Source organism: Xenopus tropicalis, chromosome 8, assembly GCF_000004195.4.
Source record: "Xenopus tropicalis strain Nigerian chromosome 8, UCB_Xtro_10.0, whole genome shotgun sequence".
NCBI classification, from domain to species: Eukaryota; Metazoa; Chordata; class Amphibia; order Anura; family Pipidae; genus Xenopus; species Xenopus tropicalis.
In genome coordinates, this window is record NC_030684.2 from 98224221 (window position 1) to 98250255 (window position 26035).

General features: G+C 38.5%; 1 protein-coding gene across 1 annotated transcript; it reads right to left on the minus strand.

The window, feature by feature from the left end:
* Positions 1–3532: 3532 nt before the first annotated feature.
* On the minus strand, positions 3533–24797 carry LOC105948196. The gene is made up of 11 exons (XM_018096348.2): positions 24460–24797; positions 22563–23103; positions 17917–18013; positions 16624–16725; positions 13911–14011; positions 12377–12472; positions 10759–10891; positions 10034–10135; positions 9250–9375; positions 7109–7230; positions 3533–4357 (listed from the first exon to the last, which is right to left on the minus strand). The coding sequence occupies exons 1-11, from the start codon at positions 24638–24640 to the stop codon at positions 4174–4176; spliced, it is 1785 nt and encodes a 594-aa protein (XP_017951837.2). The 5' UTR covers positions 24641–24797; the 3' UTR covers positions 3533–4173.
* Positions 24798–26035: the final 1238 nt, after the last annotated feature.

A 26035-nucleotide genomic window follows, 5' to 3' on the forward strand; every position in this document is an offset into this window, starting at 1 on the left:
TTTCCTGAATATGACTTAAATCCAGTAAAATTAACTCTAACTAAAAAACATACTCTAGCTTCAGATTGGTGTAAACCGTACTCCAGATTTGTATGGAGAAATCTGGTGCTTCAAATTAACGTGATGTTCTGGACCAAATTGTACAAAACATCCATATTCACAAAATGGGATAAGGCTTTTGTGTATTTGATGTTCTTTTAACTGCAGTTTTACTCCAATAATATTCCTTCCCTTAATTTCAGTTTATTCCACTGTTGTGATTTCCCCCCAACACTGTGTGGCATATTGTATAAGCACAGACTAAAAGACCTTTCTCACCAATGTAGCCTATTGCTGTCTATGGCATTTTACAGCAGCACCCTGGCATTTGCCAGAATCCACAGACTGCCAGGCCAGAACTGCCCTCCCATGATGTAACTAGCACTAAAGCCTGTTCAGCTTCTTTGATATCAGGCAACATGGTGCTCCCCTATAGCAGGGATCAGTGCTATCCTTGAAGGATTGTAAAAAATTTTTTTTTACACTTTATTTTCATTGTTATCACGAAGTTGTATGTTACATATGCTCGTTCATATGTCAAATAGAATAAAGATTGGCAATCTTGAACAGCATTTGTCTGGCTTTTACATTTATGACATATTTTTATATAACTATGCGGCCCAACTGGTCAAACAGGGTGGTGGGGTGGGAAAGAGTAGTGAAAAAAAGATTAGGTGAGCATACCCATTTCACTCTTAAGTAAACTGAAGAGCATGTAACAAACCCTGTCTGATTAGTCATATATTCCACACTTTTTTGAATTTGCATAGGTTGTTATTAAGTAGTGCCATACGTTATCTCTGTTGTCCACCACAGCTTATTGCGTATCTCGTGCATTCATTGCGTGTAAGCCGGTTTGGTTTGTGTAACACAGGGGTAGGGAACCTATGGCTTGGGAGCCAGATGTGGCTCTTTTGATGGCTGCATCTGGCTCGCTGCCAAATCTTTAATAAAAAACGGGGGGCGTGGCCTGCGCTCGGCAGATAGAAGATGTGTTCTAAGCCTTAGAATACGTCTTCTATCCGCCGAGTGCAGGCCACGCCCTCCTCCGCATCGCATCCGCATCCTGGGTACCTACCCTACCTTGCCCCTGCGCTCGGCGGATATAAGACATGTTCTAAGCCTTAGAACATATCTTCTATCTGCCGAGCGCAGGCCACGCCCTCCTCTGCATCGCATCCGGGGGACCCACCCTACCTTGCCCCGCAGCATCTGCGGCCAAACATATTGTATGGCTCTCACGGAATTACATTTAAAAATATGTGGTGTTTATGGCTCTCTCAGCCAAAAAGGTTCCCAACCCCTGGTGTAACAGAAGGGCCAGCCATGGCTAAAGTTTCATTTTTGGGATGGAATATTTCTGTCCACAGTTGTTTGATCAGAGAGCAGATCCACCACATTTGCATTTTATCTGCTGTTTCTCCACATCCTTGTCGGCACAGGTCAGTTGTGTGGAACCTAGTAATTAGACTATTATCAACCCAGGCTACTGGGTTATCCTAAACAAACATTTTAACTCAAATGTTTTCAAATCACAGAGCATCACAGTTCTGATCCAAGTTATTTCATAATTTTTAGGAAGGTCATAAAAAAAAGCCAAGTAACCCAGACAGGGAATTTCCAGGGACTGCTGTATGTTTATACTTCAAAGTCAATCCCCTCTGCTTCTTAACCTTCATTGTGGCAGCATGGCACAAAAAATATGTTAGTTAAAATGTGATGATTAATTAATCATTAAAGGGGTAGTTTAACTTTAAGTTAACTTTTGCATTATAGACAACTTCTAAGCAACATTTCATCTGGTCTTAATTTTTTTACAACTTTGTTATTACTTTTACATTTTTAGTTAGTCTTAATTTTTTATACCATTTTTGAAATTAAGTTAATTTAAAAGTGATCTACCCCTTTAAGAGCTGTGATGTGTTATGTTTGTAAGTAACAAACTTGAGAAAAGGCCAGATGTAGGCCTGAAACGTTGCTTTATCCAAAAGCCATATATATTAAATAAAGGCTTTTTTAATGGAGGCAAGAAGGTGCTGTTTGCTATTTTTCTACATTATGTTTGTAAGTAACAGCCAGGGTCTGACTAGGGAGTGCAGCGCCCACCGGGGCTGCTGCTTCAGGGGCCCCTGCACCCCTTCACCCCTTCACAGGGCAGGGGCCTCCACCACCCATCTGAACCCCTCCCCCAAGCATGCATACATGAAACTTACTTTCAGCGTGCTGGCGGGAGACAGTGGCAGTGGCAGTGACAGCCGGCAGTGGTTCGGGGGGAGTGCCAGTGGGGCCCACCAGGGCCACCCAGTCTGACCCCGATAACAGCTAGTGGTGGTTTATTTTGTTTCAAGTAGTCAGCATATGAGTAATATCTAGCCCTTCTTGTTGCAACAGTCCTGCTCAACAATAATAATCATAAAAAGTTTTTTTAAATGTCACGTTAAAAAGAAGTAAGGTATTTCCTTATAGTCCTTATTCCTTATAAAGTTGGGGATATATTTCAATTTGGCAATGATATGACAGGCAGATTTTAGGTACTTAGACACCAATACCCAGTTGAGTAGAAAAAAGAATATTGTAATTGTCTCACCGAAATGCAATAAACCTGCCTCTGACATCATCTCACTACCAAAAAATTCTATACCTCATTGCTTGATGATGTCAACACCGTGAAGCTGACATCATCACGCACACCCCCTTTTTTGGGGTTTAGAACCTGGCAAAGTTGCCCTATCCCTGCTCCTCAGCTTCACTATGATGATGGCTATCATTTGGGTTATAAAATTCATCTCCAGTACAACCCCCAGTGAAGTTGAAAGAGATAGAGTTATATGATCCCTCCTGTTTTATAGGATATACAATACCCATGATAGACCTGGGCTACATGGGAATACTTCTGTCCCTCAGGGCATAGGTTTCCTCCTGCACAGAAGGTTTATGGAGTTTATGGACATTGGGCGGCTGTACCTGTACCAGTACCTGTCTGAAAGCAGAAGAAATACAAAGAATTTCTTAACAATACAAAGCCATAACAAAAATATATATTTTTATTTAACATATCACACTAATGTTTTCTTAAACATGCCATACTGTACATTTGATATACAATCAATAAATTTAAATCAAAGCCAACTACTGTTCATTTCACAATGGAATATTATAAATTGCATTTTTGTGGTATCATTTTTATACATAGCAGCTGCTAATCTCCCTTTGTTCTATGTCAACATGGAGAAGTAGTTTCAGAGGGGACTTTGTTGTAGTAAGAAACCAGGAAACATAAACCTCACAAAATCCCATAATATATATTCACAAACACCAATGCTTTAGGAACATCCTAGACAGGGGTGATTCTAGCCCATGAGCCACCCTGAGGCTCTTGTAATGCCCCTCCCCATCACCCCACAGTGCCACTCCTCCTCACCAAACAGTCAGCGCCGGATTTCTTATCCAGGCGCCCCGAGGCCTCTCCCGTTGACCACCCCCCCCCCCCAGCACACACGCATTCACAGCGGCGTACATTTAAACTCATATACAGCGCAGTAGGGATAGGTCCCCATTGCTCTGTAAGGGAGCAAAATTTTGGACTGGCGGGGCAGCATGCCCCTAAATTTGTGCCGCCCTAGGCCTGGGGCTTTGCCTCGCCACAAATCCGCCCTGCCCACAGTGCTTACTTCTCCTGCACCAAAGGGGGTCCAGGGAGGCTGCAGTGCTAGAGCACTTAAAGAGTCAAAGAGTCTCTGTACTAGAAGAATTGAATTTCCAGTTTTATAACCAGAATTTCAGCTCTTAAAGTTACCATTGCCTTGGTAACTTGAGGGGCACTACTGTCTTGGGCAGCTGGAATGGGTCCCTCTAAAGATTTTTTTTTGCAGGGGGTGCACTGCTACTGCATAAAATGCATATAGGAAATTTCAGAACAAACTAGCAACTTAAATATAAATACACATTGATCTGCTACTCTGTACTGTGAGAAAAAAAACAGCTAAATTTCACTTTGGTGGTCTGAAATGTGACTGGTTCTAAACAAGAACAATATCTGGCAAGCACTGGAAGTACAGTGTTCTACAGTAGTCTTTTCTTGTCCTTGTTTCCTTTTTGTGGAAAAAGTTGACAACAAAGAAAGTAATGGAATCTTTATCCGCTACAGCACAGATATCGAAGAGCACCTCCAAACATGTTCATCTTGATATCCTTAAAAAAGCACATATTTTCTTCATTCATATCTGCCTGTTCTTGTTTAAAACAATTTAGAAGATAAGCTCTGTCTTTAGAGTTGAGATTTCCATTCAGGTCCATGAGTGCTTTCAAATGTTCCTTCCTTTAAATAGACAGTCAAAGTCATCAGTCAGGGCACTCACCATTTCAACCATGACCTTTTTATGAATGTATTGATGTGTGCCCAACGTGGCTGATCCGATTTACCTTGCTCTGTGTTCTGACATTGTGGGTAGGCAGTAATAAGCTAAATTCCCACAATGTCATTGCTTATGTTGTAGGAAGACTAAGCTACTACCACACTGCCATATGCAGTAACACAAGCATGTGCCTGATGTACAGTGCTGGCCACTGGTCAAATAGTCATCTGGCTGCAACTATGGGGAAATACAAGTTTCTGCTGCACCTCAAGTCCTCCTTTTACTGGCTAACTGTTTTAACTAGTTCATGTATGTACTAATGTGGTCTAACAAATAGGTCGCTCTACATTTTCTCCCAGAATAATGAATCATTTTCTACAAACTTCAGCATCTTTGTAGTAAAATTATTACTATCTCAATACCATATTTAAATTATGTATTAAAACTGGTCTGTCCTATTTACTAGTAACTATGTACATCATTTACCAGTTGTTGTAAGAGCCCCAAATCTGAAAAAAACAAGTTAAACCAATTTCAATGTCTGTTCTGTTAGGGTTGTGGTTTCCAAGCTTTTGGGCTGGCCACCCTGTGAGTCTCAGTGCAGGGGCAGGGAGACTGAGGCTGAATTCCATTTAGTGCAATATTTGCGGTGACTGGATATTTGCTCTCAAAAGTTGGCACTACAAGTGGGGAGCAGTTTTGGTTTCTATAAGCAACATGTTTTTAATTAGCCCAATGGCAATGTGGCAATGGACTTGCCGGACAAGCTCACAAGCAATTCCGCAAGTCAGTTGGGGTCATGCTAAAAGCAGTGACACCAAATTGCTGGACTACTTGAAAATTCTACCATTAACCTTCCAAACTTGTATATGTAAATGCTTCTAAATCTTGATGGAGGTGGTTGACATTGTATAATAAGTAACCACTTAATTTACTCGGTCATTTTAGGACACAAATTGGTCCAGTGTGCTGCAGTATCTTGGAAGGAAATTCCAATCAAAGCCTTATCTTACACATATTTAGTTATGATAACTAGACATTTGAGAAGGTTATTAATGTTTTTTTTTACATAGAAATATATATTAGGCTTGAAATTAATTTAAATTACCGCCATCCACTGTTAAAGGGCACTTATAGCATCCCAATTGTTTCATTCATTCTCCCCCATACAATGGGAGTGAGCTCCCTTTGTGGGCAACCATGTTGGTGTACAAGCATAATGAATGTGTTCACTCATAATGTGCATGCATGTGACATAGGAACAGTCCTCCAGGACTTGCACCCAACCCCTACATGCGTCTTTCTGCTCCATATGTTACACATGTGCATGCCTCTGGTTCCAAGACAGGGAATCTTTGGGAGCAGAGGAGGCATGTAGTTCCCCATTCTGACTCGCACTCAACCTGAACAGTCAGTAATCACCCCAACTTTTCAACTTTCAACCCAAACCCTTAGGTCCCGCAAGTTTCAGGGCAATCTGCACATCACTAGTGCTCATCAATGGTTACAACTATGTTGCAGAAAGAGGTCACCACCATTGGCCAACAGTGTACATTAATCACATGGTTGTTTGGTTGTACTGTGTTACTTGCCATGCCAGTCAACTGCAATAAGCCTTTCCGAGACATCAGCAATGACATTGTGGGTCCCTGCTTTCTACAACTTAATGTGAGCACCAACATTTGTACAACCGAAAAAAAGACAAATCCAGGTTAAATTGTAAAATAAGTGAAACATGTATTGTTAATTAAAATACTTTCATTCATATGTTTTGACACATTACTATTAATCTATATCCTGTACATATAAACAAATATTTTAAAGGGGCAGTATAACCCCTTGTTTAATATGAGTGCAATAAAAAGGGATTGTGCACTTTTGCCATTTGTTTTAACCACAAAAATCTGTTTCTTGAGCTAAACACAAAAAATGAAAAAAAATGCCGCTACTATATGTTTGGACTTTGCAAGGTAGATAGTTAGATTACTAGTGCACAAATAATGTCCCTGCATTCTGGACTCCTGCTAACAAAATTTTACAACAGAGGGTGATGGGAGGGTGGTGTCTTCCGGTGTGTTCTGTGTAGCTCAAGAAATAAGAAAATACATAATTCTTTTGTGATTAAAACAACAATAAAAAAACATATATTTTACTTTATTGTAAAAACATTAATAGGCAAAAAGTATTGACGTCACAAGTAATGATGAGCGAATCTCACCTTGCCAAAAAATTTGTGAATCTTTGAAAAGATTCGTGAAATGGCAAAAATATCAAAAAAAATTTGGCACAAGCAGGCGATTTTTTTTTTGACACAGGCTGCAATTTTTTGTCACACAACATATTTTCCCGTGGAGAATTTTTTCACCTGTTTTGCGAGACGTGGATATTCACGTGCAGGCAGTGCTAACCTATAAACGTTTAGGGCAAAGGTATGATTCAGATTAAAAAAAAAAAAAGTGGTATACAGGATTTATGCAAAGGGTAGGCTACCTTATATCACTTGTTCTACTAGGTACAAATACACCAGAGGTTAGAAGAAAATTTCTGCAAGTATTAGATTTTTTGCTCTGGGAAATTCCTAATACAGTATCTATAAACAAATAACTCTATGCAAATCTTTGCTACCTGGATCTTTTGCAGCGACTACCTTAACCAAATTTAGCTTAACACTGTTTTACATCAACAGAACACGGACACAAGGAGACATGTTTCACCTCATATCTGGATGGCTGCGGCTGAAACACATGACTGTTGTCTTTGTAGATTCAACATCTTTCCCAGTCAGTATGTATGACATATATTCCAGTGGGTTATCAAGCAGATTCTTGTCGGAAACCTTTATGTGAGAAAAAATGCCACAAATATAGCAGCAATGCTGAATACAAAGCACCTGTCACCCCTTTAACCCCTTACATATCAATCTGGTTATGCCCATATTGGCTGCTGTATCTTATTTATGACCAGGTCTGTAGTTACATCTAAATAACACTTATATGACCTAGTCAGTGATCTAAAAAAAGGATGTACAAAAGGAAAAGACAAAGGGGTCATTTACAACTGCAAGTGCAGTCAGCAAAGTGCAATTTCAAGTGCAATAGCCATGTCTTTCTTCCCCATAATGCAATGTTTTCCTCCAGAATTCCAGTGTGCGGCTGAGGAATTGTGGGCAATACGTCAAGATTACCGCAAGTACACCCACAGTTTGCTGTAAATTGGACACAATAGCTCTAGATATTTTTAAAGTGCAGTTGGCATGAGAGTGGTATGTGTGTGCCCAATTATTAAGCCACTACAATAAAAATAAATAGGGCATAAAGTAGAATGTGCCTTTTGTGTCTTTTCTGACATATATGAATCTCCCACAATCCTCAATGCAAACAATATATAGAAAATCCCAGCATTTTCAGCTGCAAGAGAGCAATAGGAATGATACTGTGCAGTATTTAGGGCTTCAGTGCACACCCATTGTGTTTGGAATTGAAAAGGCTGTGTATGATATATTTCACACTTCCCTTTACTTCACAAGAAAATAGAATCCATGCCCCCGAAGAATGCAAACAGGCTCCACCAAAAGTTGGGTACTTACAAACCCCTAAACTTGGTTGTCAGCATATAAAAATAGTATTGCTGATTTCTTCTCTAAGATGATTCACTCTAAAAATAGTGGGAGTAAAAACCGTTTTAGTAAAATAATTTGCACTTTCCACTGACTATTCCACTGACACATATCATATGGAAGGGGTTATCATTTATCACAGATACTGCTGCATTGGCATTTATTGTCTGCAACCATTGATTCCAAAAATGACAGGCTGCCACAAACTAGACACCAGTTAGAAATGCAGCTTGTTAAATTTAAATTATTCTGAAAAATCTTTACATCATCACAGATTACAAAAACATCAGCCCTGCGCTTTTCCTACCACCAGAGGGCACTATAAATAAGTAAGTAAGTAATTGTAAGCTTCAGGTTAGATGGGAAAACAGTCAGTTCCCTTCCCAGCTCCTGCTTCACACTCAGCCTGATAAAGGTTGTTTTATTAGCCTGCATGAGTCAAACAAAAAACTGGCCTGGCTACATGGCCCAGAACCAATCTGACAGAAACCTGGGTCAGATGTAAACTGTGTCCAGAACTTTCCCCAGACTTTGTCAGTCATCCTATCACCCCATTTTTTACAACAATACATATGGAGCATCTTTGCTGTGTTTGTCTGTCACTATTTGCATTTTGTATGGGCAGAGTGTTTCACGTTTAGGCTGATGCCCCACAGAGTGTGTTGGCTGCTTACAATAAATCTCTGCTATCGCGGGAAACCAACCTCTCCGAAATGCCTTTCACCGGCACCAATAGGAATCGCCAGTGGAAAGGTCTTCGCATCACTTCAGTTTTGCGTGAAGTTTCTTCCTGCAGGCAACTTTGTGTGACTTTGGAAAACCGAAGCGATGCGAAGGCCTTACCACCGGTAACGCCTCTTGTTGCCAGTGGAAAGGCATTTTGGAGTAGTTAGTCGCCCAAGATAGCAGAGATCTATCGCGGGCACCTAACTCGCTCTGTGGGGCATCAGCCTCATACTGTAGAAGTGTGATAAGTGACTAAAATGCCCTCTGAGCTATTTCCTTTAATGTTGCACATGATCTGAAGGAATCTATGGCAGGGGAATGCAAATAAGGGAGACATAGCTATTGTAGAACTTCTTAAAAAATACATTTTTCTAATAAAAATATGTATATATCTTTTGTAAATGTTAAATGAATAATAAAACTTACCTAAATAAAAGAAGTGATAATAATGTATTCTAGAATATTGAATTAACATACTTCTCTCACTTGAATTAACATACTTCTCTCACTTACCAAAGACTCAAAGGTTTCCTGAAGTTTTTTACTTCCTGCTAAAAAGTTTCCAACAGTTTTTGGATATACAAAAAAATACTGAATGTATAAAGTAACAGCTGTATGATGGATGGTCTTAAGGTGCATCTGTCACAAGAAATAGAAAACATTTTATAACACATACCTTTATACAATGTGTGATCAAAACATAAATTTATATACCTTATGTGACCTTTTTGGATTTTCCAAGCAACTATAATCCTAATATCAGTAGAGGTGCCCTAACTGATCACAACTTAAGGTATATGTGATAGTGGCCTATGCACTTCCTCTGTAAAAACGTTCAAATTCCAAAGAGAGGAAAAATATAGGGCTCACTTATAAAACCTGGACATTTTTATACACAGCTCTAGCAGGGTCTTATTTTCTCTTGTACAAACTAACAACACTCTAGAAAAAATAAAATGTAATAATAGAATGAAAATTTCTAAATCTAGTGTGTGCATTTTGTAGAGAAACGTAATAGTGCACTCCATTGGGGAACGCAATAATGTGAATGATTAAGCAATTTCTGTAACGTGCTGCATAGTATGTCGACGCTCATATTGGTGTAACTTGTGTTGCATGGGCCCAGCTGCAGGATTTGCACCCACCCCTTTCCCAGACAACTCCTAAGTCAGTCTAGATGACTTTAGTATGAATAGCTTTGTATTCTCATTTCTCTGACTGACTGGGTGTCGTGAAACCTGTGTAAAATAGAAATATGTTTCTAGAAAGTCAAACCTTTATTAAGCAGGCTGCTTACTTTATTATTAGGAATGTCTGCCTTCTTCAAGCTTCTCTGCAGATGCTCAAGGACGGTTTCAAATTCACTGCAGTTTTTTGTGAAGTGATTCTGAAATGTCTCCTAAAATAAAATGAGATACTGTAAGAGACACAAAATATGTAATTAATTGGCATAAGTGTCCCATTTACTGAAAATAAGAGTAAAAGTTAAATATATGCTCCCTCTTTTTCCCTGCCTCATAGGGTTTTTAAGTAAGAGATTAAATAGTTTGTGTTTCATTTCACTATACACATTGCTTTCTCTTGCATCTTTGCTGTGTAAAAAGAGAAGGACAACTGAAGCTTGAAAAAACAAAATATCAGACTGAAATATCAGAAAATGGTGGGGAACCTGAGTGCTTATCCCACTACAAAGGCTGTGGGAAAGACAACATAGCTGACAAGACTTCCTTGAAAACAGGTTTAAAGGAAACTACATCTCTGAACATCCCAGGTCTCTATACAAATATATCACACTAACAAATGTAGCGCCTGTTAGGCAATGATGTAAATGTTGGTGGCAGCTTCTGCTTCTTTCAGTGCATTATATGTGAGTTATGACATTGTGATGGTGGTGGAGGTGTGGAAACATTTTTTAAACCTTAAAACCAATTAAGTTATGCAAATATTTATGTATACATGTTAGAAATTGCCAGTATGCTTTTCAAGTATAAACACATTGGCCTCATTTTCAGCAATCAGTACCTTCAGTTTTGATTTCAATGTTGCACATGAAAGTTTAAGACCTTTAGCTTCACAGCAGCCTATACAATTCTTCATCTCAGTGTTGAGATTAATTTTATTTTCAGGCACCATTCCTATATTTTCAATTGTATTCCTGTAGTAAAATATAGAAACAGTCAGGTTAGTACAGAAAAGAGGAATGTGATTTTGCACTCAACATGGTATCTATCTATGGCATAGATGCTGCATCCTTTTATTGTTTGAGCGCTGAAAATTCAGACATACAGTGATTCACTAAGGTAATCCAGTCAGTCAGAATGGCTTGCGAGGGGACACAAATGACTGCACCCTAATAATGTCCTGGGAGACTACTATATCATTACTAAACAGATCACATTTTGTGTAAATAATTAATTGATAACCTGTTTCAGGCAGATGTTGATCAGTCAGGTTTAAAAATCCCTGTATTCCGTCAATGTGATCTGCTCATTTGGCCTGAGGGAGATACAATCGGATCAGTTCGATACTGCCCACCTCCGTATGGGCATATTGGGTATGATCCACTCGTTTGGCAAACTCTCCAGATGAGTGGCTCTTTTAATGTATGGCCAGCTTAAGTGACTACATATACCTTTAAATTATTTTTAAGAAAAGAAAAACATGCACATGTGTCGTCACCACTGGTGAGATGTATCTGGCATAGAAGTGCTTAGTCCATGTGACTGACAGGTTTTATTGACTTCCAAATCGTTTTTTCTGATCACTTTGTTAACAGAGCATGCAGGCCACAATGGACTTTGATTTTCCAACATAATTGTAGCAGGGGTACACACAGACCAACTAATGGCAAGCTTCTTCAAGATAAGTACTGAATTCATAATGTTAGGGTTTTGCCTAATACCAAACCAGATATGGCTAAATAATAAACCCATGGGAGTTTAAGCTGGAGTTGAATAAAATGCTGCTAACCAAAATCTGCAAATTTGAGTTTAGTATTCAGTCAAATCAAAAATTCAGCCAACATTTTAGACTCTCTTTAATTTTATTTGGTTCAACACAAAATAATTCAGTTAAATCCAAATATTGCAAGTACTGGGATTCAATCAAATCTTAAATAAAATCATGGCTTTGAATAAACTGTTCAGTCCATGCATGGCCAGCCTTACCCTGCTTTACCAATAATTGCTAGGAAGCCTAAAGTTTGTAAATGGTGGAGTGATTCCCATAGAGACTCAAATTTAGCATGAAAACAGTATTAGTAAAAAAAACAAAAAAATTGAAAAAGTAAAAAAAATGAGTACAATTAAGGGGACAAAACCTGCATTTTCATTACGTTTCCTATGCCAACTTACACAAAATAAATTAATTAAGCCGATGGTCAGTGCTCAGCCAAGATAAAAAAAAGCCCCATTTACAAACAAATCACATTGTGCATAGTGCAATTATCAGACACCAAATCACCAGGGCTCATTTACTAAGCGCACTTTTGGGGTCATCATTGCAGAGCCATTTATTTAAAGCTACTCCTTGCACTTGCACATTTTGTGCTCTGCACTTAAAGAGATACTGCCTATTTTACACCCAAACTAGCCCTTTGCATTTGTACTTTAGTTCATACATGAGTCTTAGAGTTTATTACCTTAGAATCTGGCAGTTTTTTACAATCCTCAGTGCAACAAAAACTTTGTTTCCCAAACTGCTTTCATTAATCTTTTTTTGAATAAAAGAATCATATCTGTTTGGAGAAAAACATTCATATGAATACTTAATAACTCAATATTTGCTTTTGTGTGTTGTGTGTGAGCAACAAAAAATCCTTGTGAGGTAGCTGTATCACTCAACAAGTACACGTGTGATTGCAATAATATGGATGCACCTTTTGCTGCTGGGGAACCCTGGAGCTGCCTACACCCTGAATGTGCTGGTAATTCACAGGTTCCCATAGCAGATTACAGCAAAATTACACAGTCACCACTCCACATGGCAAATGGCAAACTATGTAACCACAATTGTCTTAGTTTTAATGCATTGGGCAAAATTGTTGCAATTACAACTCAAAGAATTGGAACTCTTCGTAATAAACCATAAATTGTTTAATTTTACAATTAAAGGAGTAGTTCACCTTAAAATTAACTCTTAGTTGGATGTAGACAATGGTATTAATTTTGCAATTAAATTTTTGGCTGCTTGTGTCCCACTTACCCTATACACTAGTTAGAATGGAAGATGAAAAGGAAGGCTCTATTAAAATACAAGCCATTAAATTTGTAGCCTTACAAAGCATCAGTGTTTTGACTCAGGGATACTGTTGATAACAGGGTAATAATACTGCAAATAGTAGTGAGTTGTATGATGCCATAACTCAAAATTTATGGCGTTAGCTGTCACGTGACTGTAGAGCATAGAGGAAAGGAAGATTCTCAGGACAGTGACATGACAGTGGGGGACAGAGGGCAGTCTATCCAGGGGGCATCTATACAGAGTGGCCTACTGCATAAGGAATTGTCTCTTAAAGGAACAGTAACACAAAAAATGAAAGTGTATAAAAGTAATAACAATATAATGTACTGTTGCCCTGCATTGCTACAACTGGTGTGTTTGCCTCAGAAAGACTACTATAGTTTATATAAGTAAGCTGCTGTGTAGCCATGGGGACAGCCATTCAAAGGAGAAAAGGCACAGGTTACTAGTTATCTGCTATGTAACCTGTGCCTTTTCTCCTTTTTTCCAGCTTGATTGGCTGCCCCCGGGGCTACACAGCAGCTTATTTATATAGTAGCTTTTCTGTAGCAAAAACACCAGTTTTTTGCAGTGCAACAGCACATTATATTTTAATTACTTTAAAACACTTTAATTTTTTGATGTTACTGTTCCTTTAAGCACTTGCCTTGCAGGGATTATCATTTGCAACAGCTGTCATAGAAAAACAGGCAAAAGTGCAGGTAGGGCTTTGACACATATTTATACTTTTTAACTGAAGTTTTCACCCCCATGAACTTTTAATTTTGTGGCATAAAATAGGTAGAACTAGAAGCAAATTGGTAGTCATAAAACCAAGTACATTAGGATGTTAAACAAGGTTTAAAATGGGGAGCTTGCATTCCTTAAATTAAATCCTGAAAATTAGACAAAGAAGCAGAAACATAGATTCGTATGCATGTTATCAACCTTACCTGGTCACAAAATAATGGACCTCATTCCAACATTCTGTTTCAAGTTTAGATACCAGTGTAGTACTCACAGGCTCAACAGCCTTGGTTACTGAAGTTATTTCCTGAAAGAATAAATGGGGCATGAATTAGTGCTGCAAAGACACCTGATATAGTGTATTAGTTCAGAACAATTATTGAGCCATTAGTCTTAACTGATGTAGCACAGTTAGAGTAATGAAACCAACAATAGGAGTGAATGCTATGGGTTACTGAGCAGGGAAACTTTACCATGTTGTTAAAAGATTTGCACTGATCTCATTATTTATACTTATATAGAAAGGAGGGGTTGATTATAGATACCCTGGATGCAAGTGCAAGAACACTGTTTGCACACTGAATCTAGTGCTAAATTAGAAATCCAGGCTGGGTGCAGAGCACAGCACTAACAAGGAGCCCTGCCATTACTGCCTGCCATAGGACTCAGTTACTGCTTATGCCTGCCAGCGCTCCCTAATTTTACCATCTGGCTACAGATGAATACATTGCTGCCAAACATAGGCAGAGCTGTATTTACAGAGGGGACACCGGTCTCTGCACATGTTTTGAAGCACAAAGACCTACAGCATTTTTTCAAGGTACAGGGCATGGTGGAAGTGCAAAAAATGACATGCCCTGCATGTAATAAATTACCCCTAATATGCCCCAAGCTTTTCCAATATTTTACATACAGAGAGGGAAAATTCCATTTGCAATGTTACAGTTTTACAATGTTACAATTTTACATTGTAATGTTACTTTTACAATTTGCAAAAACTGTTTTGGTCCAATCAATCAGTCTTAAGCTTTGACTAATATACAGTTGAAGATAAAGAAAATCTGATAGGTTGCTATGGGTTACTGCGCCTTGATAAATTTTGTCCATGTTACTATAGAATGCCATAAGTGAACCAAGCTTTGCAGTGTCACATACAAATATGAGATGTTTTTGCAAACAGTCCCAATGGGACCTCTCTTTGAAAAAAAGGGCTTTGGTCTGCCTGGCATAAAACTGACCTCAGAGTTTCTTCTATTTACATCTACAGTAATGTGTGTGTGTTTTTACTTTTGTGCCTTGATTTTTAAAAGCTACAAATGCATATATTTGCTTGCTAACTCCAATCCTACCCTCCCCACACAACAAAATGAAAACTCACATTACACACATCTGTGGAAATAATCTGAAAATAACATAAAAATGGTGTGCTGGAGTAACAACCAACTGCCAATGTAAAAAGTTGGGAACTTTAATTTCTAGAAAGTAATATAACAAACAGTAGGGCACTTTACTGAATGTACAAAGTGTATGAATGCAGACAAATACTTGGCCACAAGTACTAAATAACTAGTCATACCATACATAAAATCCCCCTTTTATCATTCAGTCACTTGTAAGTGCCACTTCTGTTAGTTCTTCATAGAAAAATGTGTGATGCACAGAGCACATTTGTTTGCATTGCAAAGCTTGGGGCTGAGGGCATACTGATACTGATACTGATGTGGGCCTTGCCGGCAGCATTCCTTATTTTCAAACTGTTCGTATTATTAAATGTGATATTACACTGAATATATTTTGCTTGAAACCAGTACAGATACGGCACTAAAGGACCCATGCACACTGTGACATAATCCACTGTGATATAATCCACTGTATTCTATCTTTCACATTTGTACACAGTACCCAGTATTCCCAAACTGACAAGTGTAGGCACACTGGCACATAATTGTTTTTGTTCCTGCAGACATATCAGAATATAATCCTCATACCCATGCATTTGGATCAGTGTACCTGAAGAAGTCTCAATTCACACAATACTGGCATACTGAAATGTGTCAGCCAGGCTAGTAAAAAGTTAATATGCATCACACAATTCCAGATTGCAGTCATTCCATGATACCAGTACTTGCTAGAACTGCCTTAGGTAAAAGTATGTATAAATATTTGTCAAGTGAGAGATTCATTTAAATTGATCTCCCACTCCCAACACTGATTCAGAAGCCTGAATTAGCTTGGAGTTAGAGCAGTGAGAAACCCATTACTAGAATGGCCAGCACTACACCCTTTTGTTGCCTTAATGGATGCTTGTGTCCATAGCCCTCCTCGAGTGCAGGGGGAAAAGCCAGCTCTGAACTGCTTAGGAGCGTGGAAAGTTAAATTTGGGAAACTCCAAAAATCACTTTGAGCTGATAGCTGTGTGTGATGCTCTCCAGGAGAACTGCAGAGATCAAAACAACCCTTACTTGCTTCTGGCAGAAAAACATGGGAAATACTCTGTTAATGGCAGAGGCATGAAGTCAGTGCTCACTAATGAGCATTTTTAGGTTGTGCCCTGTGTCCTTTTCTATGGAAAGTAATGACTAGTGAATAAAGGCATTTTGTAGTCAACTGGAGCAATGCACCAATCAAAGTGCCACCTGTGCCAAAGCCCCAACTGACATCTTTGTTCAGAAACTAGCTTATTAGAGCCAGAGCAAATGTTTCACCTCTTATAATATTACCCCTTTGTACTTCTGATGGAATTCATGATTATTTCTCCACCATTTCTCCACCATTATTTCCTAAAGCAAGCATATACATTTATTTATGCACGATGGCCACAGGTTAATAACCCCATGTTCCAGACCTAGAGGAGATCTCAATGAACATATAGAGACCTATATTATCTGAGAGAAGAAAATACCACATTATACAATGTACCTTCAGGATATTATAAAAATAGTAGTCATGCTTAGGCTCTGGATAGGTGTTCCATCCAATTTCCTTCTCAAGTATTTCCCGCAATTCCTTCTTTACTGTATCCTTAATAAAACAATTATACTGTGTTACAGAATGCATTATTACACTGAACTGGGGATACTTTATTGTTAAAAGGTAAAGATAAAAAATATATAATATTTATATTAGTACTATGAGGCAATTTGCAATAGTCTTGTCTTTTTTGGGGGTTTTTTAAATTTTCTTTTTTGTACCTTTGTAGCATGAAGTTAGATAATTGTCTCAGTGCCACGTATCAAGGAAATTTAGAAACCAGAAAGCAATTCTATTATGGCTGTATTTGTATTCATAGCACCCTTTTTGGAGTACAGTTGCTCAATGCTTAGCATTGCAGTTCTCAAAATCCTAGGTTCCAACAAGGACACTAACTGCAGAATGCATATGCCCCCCCCCCCCCCCCCCCCACTTGCATGGGCTTCCTTAAGCTACTCCATTTTTATTCCACTATCTAAAAAACATAGAACTTTAACTGGCTCTGGCCTGCCTTAAAAATCTATTTACTAACAGGAGTCTATATTCTCCACCACAGGCTTTTTAGTTTGGAGGGGGTGTAGGTAATCTAGATACAGGTGAAAAACAATTATATTTATGATGTGATGAAGAGTCACCTGTCACCTAATGCCAAATCAGTTTAATTTTGAAGTGCTTTATACATTTCACATGACAAAAGACACATGGGAACACACTTTTTTACTTCCAGTGCAAGCCTACAAACATCCACAGTATTAAGGTGGCCACACACGTGGCGACCTGCGATCGTCAGACCCGCCACTAACCTTCAGGGCTGAAACGGCAGATAAGGAGGTAGAAACAATAGGATTTCTACCTCCTTCTGCCGATTCAGCCCTGACGGCAGATTTTGCTCAGGCGCCTTCTATGGCGCCCGATCAAAATCTTTTGACCTGCCTGATTGGCAGCCTCCTGCGATACCGGTCGACTCGCCGATTTGCCATACACGCACCAAATATCGTACGAAACGAGGTTTTGTACGATATTATCAGTGCGTGTATGGCCGGCTTTAATACTTTAGCTGAAACTGAACTGTTTGAAATGGAATATTCCCATTTTGAGTGATGAGGTGGAACAAACGCAATGTCCGAAGTGTTGTCAAGACAGCATTAACACATTGCAGGTTTATTTGTAAGTAAAAAGATTATATATGTTAGTGATCATCTATTAAGACCTATTGACATCTCTTTCCAAGCTTTTACTTACCTTGCCAACAGTAATTAGCTTTTCTCCAGTGTCCTTAAACCACTGTTCATATATATAAGGATCAAAGTCCTCCAGTTCCTGATGATATATTCGCACCCTGCAATTAAAAAACTATTACTAGTGATATTACTTTTATTATTATAGATTTATAGACTTATTGATACTGCTCATGAATCATGGAGATTATCAAACACTTTGTCACACCACCTTTGAAGCCCCAGCCAAGGCAAGCACATTCTTATCCTTAGCTACCAAATTTTATTCTAGAACCAAAAGCCTTTAATAAAATAACAGCAGCATAAATGTCTGTTTGCTTATGGAAATCATTGCCTAATCAGCTTCCCTAGCACCATGTAACAACATCAAAACAGTGTTCAGGGAAAATCCCAACTTGCAGACAGGCCTGGCAAGGCATTCCAAAACAGTTTCACATTTTAAAACCAGGAAATACTAAAAACTCAAAACAGAAAACTAGCAGCTTAGCTCCCCAATTACTGTGTAACGAGTATAAAATATACTGTAGAAATAATACTGATGAAACAAAAAAAAGCTTGTTTCTCCTCATATATATGTACATAAATCTAAAATGGATATGCTGTAGAGGTCTATATTTTATCATTTTAAATAGGAAGAAATAAGCATTTATATTACACCATAGGAACTGCTATTTTAAAAAGATGCTTTATTCAAACATTATTGCAGCTACAATATATTGTAAAGGCTTAAAACAGAACAGCACTAGAGACTGATTTGTGCTGCAAATAAGACACAAAGAGGCAGACTGAAGGTTTGATGTGGACTGATACATAATGATTCCATTATAACGTTTTTAGAAATTTCCATTCTTAGAAAATTCCAAACATGTAAACATGAAGTGAAACATGTAGTGTACTAAAAACTGAAAAATGAAGGGGAAGTTTCCTTTAAGGTACTTCTATATGGTTTTGCTTTCTTCCTTATTTTACAGCATTTGGTTACAGGTGGTGTTTTATTCTCTTCTCACTAAGTAATGTTGGTCTGTTATGACTGGGTCAGAGTATGTGAAAACTGTGTTCAGATCTTACTTTCCTCCAACAGAAATAGACTTGCTTTTCCTTGCCTTTTGTGTCCTTTACCCTTACAGCACCTTTCCTACTTTACTCCCTCCAATCATAGAGAATGCATTACAATGTTTGCGCCAGTGGATACATCCTCATCTGAAGTGGAGATGGCAGCAATGAACAGATTGCCCTGCTTTTCCTCTCCAAAAAACACTACTATTCTCATGGGTCCTAAGCAATGTGCAACCTTATCCTTAAAATCACCCCACATTTTTCCCCGAAAAATGTTCTTTTATATGAAGGTAAAAAGGCTTCTCTGTGTGGAAATTTTATTATATGCTCTATAAGACAAGATGGGGCAAATTCACTAAAGGTTGATAAAAATGAGTGATATTTATAGCATGCGTTAAAAATGATCACTTCTTATTTTTTTAGAGTTAACGATCGATTCACTAAAAGGACACTTGTCTGAATTAAAGTGGACCTGTCACCCAGACATAAAAAGCTGAATAATAAAAGTCCTTTTCAAGTTAAACATGAAACCCAAATTCCTTTTTTTAAGTAACACATCCATACCCTTTATAAGGACATTTAAAAATCCCAGCTGCCAATCATATATTGCCTGCCCCGCCTCTATGCCTTAGGCATAGAGGCAGGGCAGACAATAGCTTTAGCTTTCCTTTCAGCACTACCTAGATGTCACTGCACTTCACACTTTTCCCCTCCCTCCCCATCACCTAATTATGTAGCCAGTGCATGGGTATGGGCATCTGGTCCTTTAACAAGATTTTGGTGTGATGCAAAGCTTGCCTTACTAACAGTGTCCACAAAATGGCAGCTGCCTGCTTGCTGTGATTGAATAGTTCTAAGACTGAAGGCAATAAGATTTATACTATCTGTATAGTGTAAATAAGGTTTACGTTGCTCGACTAGCATGATAAAAAAGAATTTGGAGTTTTTTCTCAGGGTGACAGGTCCCCTTTAAGAAGCAATGTTCTTGGCGTTATTTATCTGGCGATGAGCATTTTTAAGCGATATTTTAATGCATGCGCGATAATTTCCGCTGCATGCAATATTTTTTGCCGCATTTGATATTAGCGCACACTATTACGCATGTAGCAGTTACTTTCTGAAAACTACTTTTCTGAAAATTACCATTTCTCTGAAAACTGGAGGATGCATCACTCTAGGCAGCAGCAGAAGCAATTTTGTTCAGTAACGCCTACTCCTGTGAGGCGTTAAGTTCCACAGTAATTATCGCCATATTTTACGCGTTTAACGCTTCACATGTGTTTATGAATCATGCATTAGTATTATTTCTATGTGAAAATTACCGCAATGCGTTAAAAATTATGCATTGCTATAATGCTCTTTTTAACCCATGCGATATGAGTGATAACGCCTGCGAAATAACGTTGATGAATCGGTACCTATTTATTGCATGATTTTTAATGCAAAAAAAGTATGCGATAAGCGTTATCGACCTTTAGTGAATCAGCCCCTATATCTGCACAGAGACCAAAAACTGTTCAGTCATATAAACCACAGTTTCATTTCATAGCAGTTTCATTTGTTTTTCCTACTTACCTAATATTATATATATATATATATATATATATATATATATATATATATATATATATATACACACACACACACACACACAATGGGCAAGGCAAGGTGTGGCATAAGGCAAGAACAGAGAGGCCACTGGGTCAAACCTCAGCAAATAGAAAGCAATGAACATCAACTTAATGGGGCTGGTCTGGACAGATTTTAGTTTAGAGCTTGACAGGGCTGTCAGAACAGAAATAATGCAGGCTAGACAAGAGAGTAGACTGTGCTGGAATCAACAAAACTCAGAATGACAAAAAGTAGGCTTTAACAGAACATGGCAGGGGTGAGCAAGATCAAGGTGAAAGACCTCAAATTTGGAGCTAGAAAGAATAGTAATGTGTTAGCAGCAAAAATATATTGAAAAGAAAATGTTAAAAAATGATAATTTGTAACAACTATACCCCTCCTTGCTGCCTCCCTAACTTCATCAACCCAACTGCATAACGTAAACAGCTCCCCTCAGTGGCATAACTAGATGCTACTGGGCCCCACAGCAAATTCAATATAGGGCTCCAAAATATTGGTAATTTGACCTATTCTACCAGCAACTATTATTTAATTAGGGCCTTACTTCCCCCCCTGCAACTGGTTTGCTTCCTCTATAGTTCTGCCATTGGCTTTCCTTTACCTGGTGACATAATGCAGAGCTGTAGACTGGGGTTGTGGAAACCATGTTTGGCCATATCACTTCTGGTTAATTACTGACCAGAAGCTAACCTAACGTTGACCCATAGTCTTGTATCAGTGCACATTCTCCTGCCAAACTTTTGTACATTACACATTTTAGTACACTAGTAGTTAAAAAACAATTTAAGGCACAGCACCTTCTTTCTCATACATATAAGGCAGTGCTGTCCAACTGGCGGACCATGGCCTCCCTCTGTGTGCCCCCCCCGTCTGGCTGCTGTGACTGCTTACCTTTGTGTAAACTTTAAATGGTATCAGTACTGAGATTAACTGTCCCCCTGCATTGTTCACACCTCTGATTCAGGCTGTAAACCCCTGTATTGTTTAACATGTAATCCCCTGTATTGTTTAACATGTAATCCCCTGTACTGTTCACACCTTTTAATCCCTGCATTGTTCATACCTCAGGCTCAGACTAAAAAACCCCACATTGTTCACCTGTTCACACCTCAGACAGACTGTACGAGCAGTGCCAGCATTGCGTCACTGTATGTACTGCCTGCCCCCCTATGCTGCCTGTGTGGGCCATACTCTGCCTGCCCTATGCTGCCTGTGTGTACCATACTCTGCCTGCCCTACCCTGCCTGTGTGTGCCATACTCTACCTGCCCTATGCTGCCTGTGTGTGCCATACTCTGCCTGCCCTATGCTGCCTGTGTGTGCCATAGTCTGCCTGCCCTACCCTGCTTGCGTGTGCCATACTCTACCTGCCCTACCCTGCCTGTGTGCAATAATCTACCAGCCCTATGCTGCCTGTGGGAGGTGAACCTAAAGTGCAGAATTATGGTCCCTAAGGTGTGTAATTATGTGCTGGGGGTTGCTGTGCTATCCACGGGGGAGGATGAGGCATATGGATTTAAGGGTATGTCTTAATATGACATAATATAATTTATTTCACATATGAATGAAGGGTGATATCCCTACAGTGAGCACCAACCATTTGGGTTTTTGCTGCACTACCACCATTAATGTGGGTATGGTCTTAAAAGCTCTTACTATAACATAATGAAGATAATGAAGTTGGTACTACAGAAGTTGGGCAGCACTGATCTAAGCCATACAGATTCCAATGAGCTACTTTTTGCTATACTTGGGATCTGTCCAACCCAAGATTACACAATATGCAGTTATTATAACATGATATAACAACTGAATAACTGATGTAACAGTGGTTACATCAGCTGTGATGTAACAGCATGTAGCCATAATAATAAGCAAAAGCATATGCAGTGACACAGGCAAACGTGATTTTTTTTGTTAACAGAAACAACAAATTAGTAGGCACCCTGCATTCACGCCTCACCGTTTGCATTCTTCATAACCCCATATGTAGAGCTGCACCCATTCTTCATATGTAAAGTCATTCAAAACCAGTGATGACAGGTGGTGGTGTATGCAGTCTATTAAACTTTTCAAATAAATAGTGAATAGGTCCCCTAGAAGTGATCTATGCACTTCTATAGTCTGCAAACTTTTTGTTTCGAGTTCCTTTAAATAATGTTTAAGGCTCATTTTACCCTTATTATATACACAGGTAGCAAGGTGTTCTTTTTCTATGTGATTTGTGATTAGTTTCTTCAATTCTTTATCCCACATTTTAGGACTTTGATGTAACTCTTCGTTAAATTCTTGTGTTTTTGCCCAATTCACACAGGCTGCAACTGCATTCATTTGGCTATGGAGTTTAACATCACCACTGAGTGCCAAAGTTGTTGTCTTCCACATTTCTTGAGCAACATCATTATACAAGGGTAGGGCTTCCTTATCAGTGGAATTCATTTTAGAAATAAACTCACAGGCTTCCAGAAATTTATTTTTGTCAATCAGTTTTCTATATTTTGTATCTGGAACAGAATTAAAATGAGATTAAAATACTTAACTCAATGATTAATCCTCCATCTTATTATCAATGTTTTTGGTTTCTCAGTATCTATAGGCCTGTAACTGAGATTGTATTGGTAAATGTATCTTTACTACTGGCCTCTGGAGAGAGAATCAAAACCTTTAAGATTTAATAAGAGGCTAATAATGTAGATTGAGTCATGTGAAACTGTACCTTTTTCTCTATAATGTTATATACAATCAACAGTTTTACAGTAGGTGGACATTTAATATAACCCCAGCCTTGGGGCAATGAATCATTATTAATAATGCATGTATCAAACAAGAGGCTTTGTTTTTGTTCATGCTCTCTGGAGATAGTTACAATAATAAGTTACAATAATATTTCACATATAGTCTTTGAAGTTAATACCCAAAATATTTATGCCTAATGTTTTGTTATGTGGCTAATCCTTTAAAACATGATGCCCCACCTTATTTAAAACAATTCTGAACTTGCTGAATAGTGCAATAAAACACTTGCAGTATCAGAAAGTATATGGGAAATTATACTTGTTATGTGCCCCAAAAATATACATTTTCCAGAATAAAGGAAAAAAAAATTGAGATTTCTACAGCAGAATCTGGCAGCTGTTCTGTAATTTTACAGCACTGACTCAAGCAAATGTTGACAGCGACCATCTCTAAAATCAAAACTGAAAGGCCAGCCACTTTGCAAAGGTTTAACCCTTTGTTTCACTAACCAAATTCACTGCCACATATGCAAAAATGCTTAAAGTACAAGGAGAATTATATTATAAAAAAGAGATGACTAGAAATAATGTACTGTATAAAGTGAATTGACTGTACCAGCCCAGGCAATTAGCAGCCCTTTAACCAGTGTCATTATTGCCATGAGGTAAGTTGAAAGGCACGTAAAAAGCCTTTCAACTTTTACCACACCTCCAGCTTTGCCACTGGACTTGGCCAGATTGTATCTGGCGTCAACTGGGAAGGGTTTTTATTTAAAAAATATATATATACCTTGGGTACCTATATATAGAGATGACCCTGCTCAGCCTCCTGCAGGCTAGCAGTCCACATGGGGCTACCAAAAAGCCAATCACAGTCCTTAATTGGAGTCCGCAAAGAACTTTTTTTCATGCTTGTGCGGCTCACCATCACTTTTTACATCCGATTGTGGCTCATGAATAAAAAAGGTTGCGGATCACTGCTCTAGGGGGCCCCGGTTACTTGCATGATTAAACTGATTTATTAATATTAACAATAATAACTAAGGACAGATAACTGTGAAAATTAAAACATTTTACACAGGAAATATTTACAATATTAAAGTGACCTTTTGTCACAATGCTTACCATTTGAATGTACAGGTGGTTTGTTCAAACTTTTCAAAACGTGCAGAGGTTGCACAAAGTTTTCCTTTATTCCCCTCATGTACTTTACACTTGTTGGTCCTTTCTGTTGTGTTTTGGACAGAAGAGGATCTCGTTCTTCCTTAGTGGAACTTTTATTGCTTTTCTTCCTAAACATCTTCATTGGAATGCTATAGAAAAGTCTGAAGCTTCCTTGAAATTTTCCAGCTGAAACAGTTCAATCTGCTAAAGGTTTCCAGTGTGCGTGTCTAATCTGCAGCTGTGTGTAGTCAGAATGAACACAGAAACATTATGACTAAATGCTGTCCTACAGTTCATTGCCACACCTTCTTCTTTGCAGTTAGAAAGGGGATTTCAGAAGTCTAAATGAAAGGATGCTCAATTAAAAAAAAAAAAAAAAATCTAACTTGCTAATGCTTCTGACTCATGCACATCCCTACCTGCAAACGAGTGAAAATGATTATATAATCATTACAATGCTTTTCTTAACGGCAGTAATCTTACATATTCTTTCTTTACCCTGCAAACTGCAGCTGTTAGCTGAAAGTGAATACTCATGTCAGCCAGTGCTCTCTGGCAGGGATTACTCCAAGTATAAAAGTGTGTGCAACCTTTGAACAGGGTATGAAAATATATGAAAATGTGGCAGTTTTGTGTTATCTTTAATATCTATATATTTATAGATATTAAAGAGAGTAGTAAACCCTGCGAAGGACAGCAGGTGCGGAATTCTGTGCCTTATTTTTATTATTGAAAGAGCCCCAGCTAAAAATTTTCCAACAGGAAATTGAGGAGGAAGGGTGTTTCAACCACTGCTGTTAATTCTGAAAAACATCACCTGGTATTAGATATATTATCCAAAACCACTGGGAGCTGGCGTTTTCTGTCATTTTGAATACTATAACTTAGGAAGAACAAAACCCTCCCTCTTACCAAAAGCTCCCTTCTAATGGACCACTTTCCATCACCTTCATATGCCATGAGTCTCTCTATGTGTAGCTCTTCTAAAAATACAGACTTGCATAGTAGGATTGGCAGGTGCCCTATTGTGCTGCTTTGGGTCCTCTTCTCCCAGGAATGGGGTCTTTTGAAGGGAGCCTGTGCCAATAATATGAATATATGCAGGACAGATGAATATTTAATAGCCCAGATATAGCATTTTTACACTCACCATGTAATGTCAGTTATCCATTTAATTCACAATTGGGTTTGTTGCTACAGGACATGATAATGCTTTAGAAAAACTTGAGAGGGAATGACTACAAACCACCGCTGACAAACTTATCAGCCTGGAGAAGTGGATTGTTTCTCTCTGTAGATTTTCATAGATCACTAACAAGTTTGGATATACTACAGGTATTGGATCTATTATCCAAAATGCTCGGGACCTGGGGTTTTTCAGGTCTTTCTGTAATGTGGATCTCCAATGCATTAAGTCTACAAAAAATTATTTAAACTTTAATTAAACCCAATAGGGTTTTAGTTGGGTCACGTACAAGGTACTGTTATATTATTATAGAGAAAAAGGAAATCATTTTAAAAATTAGAATTATTTTCT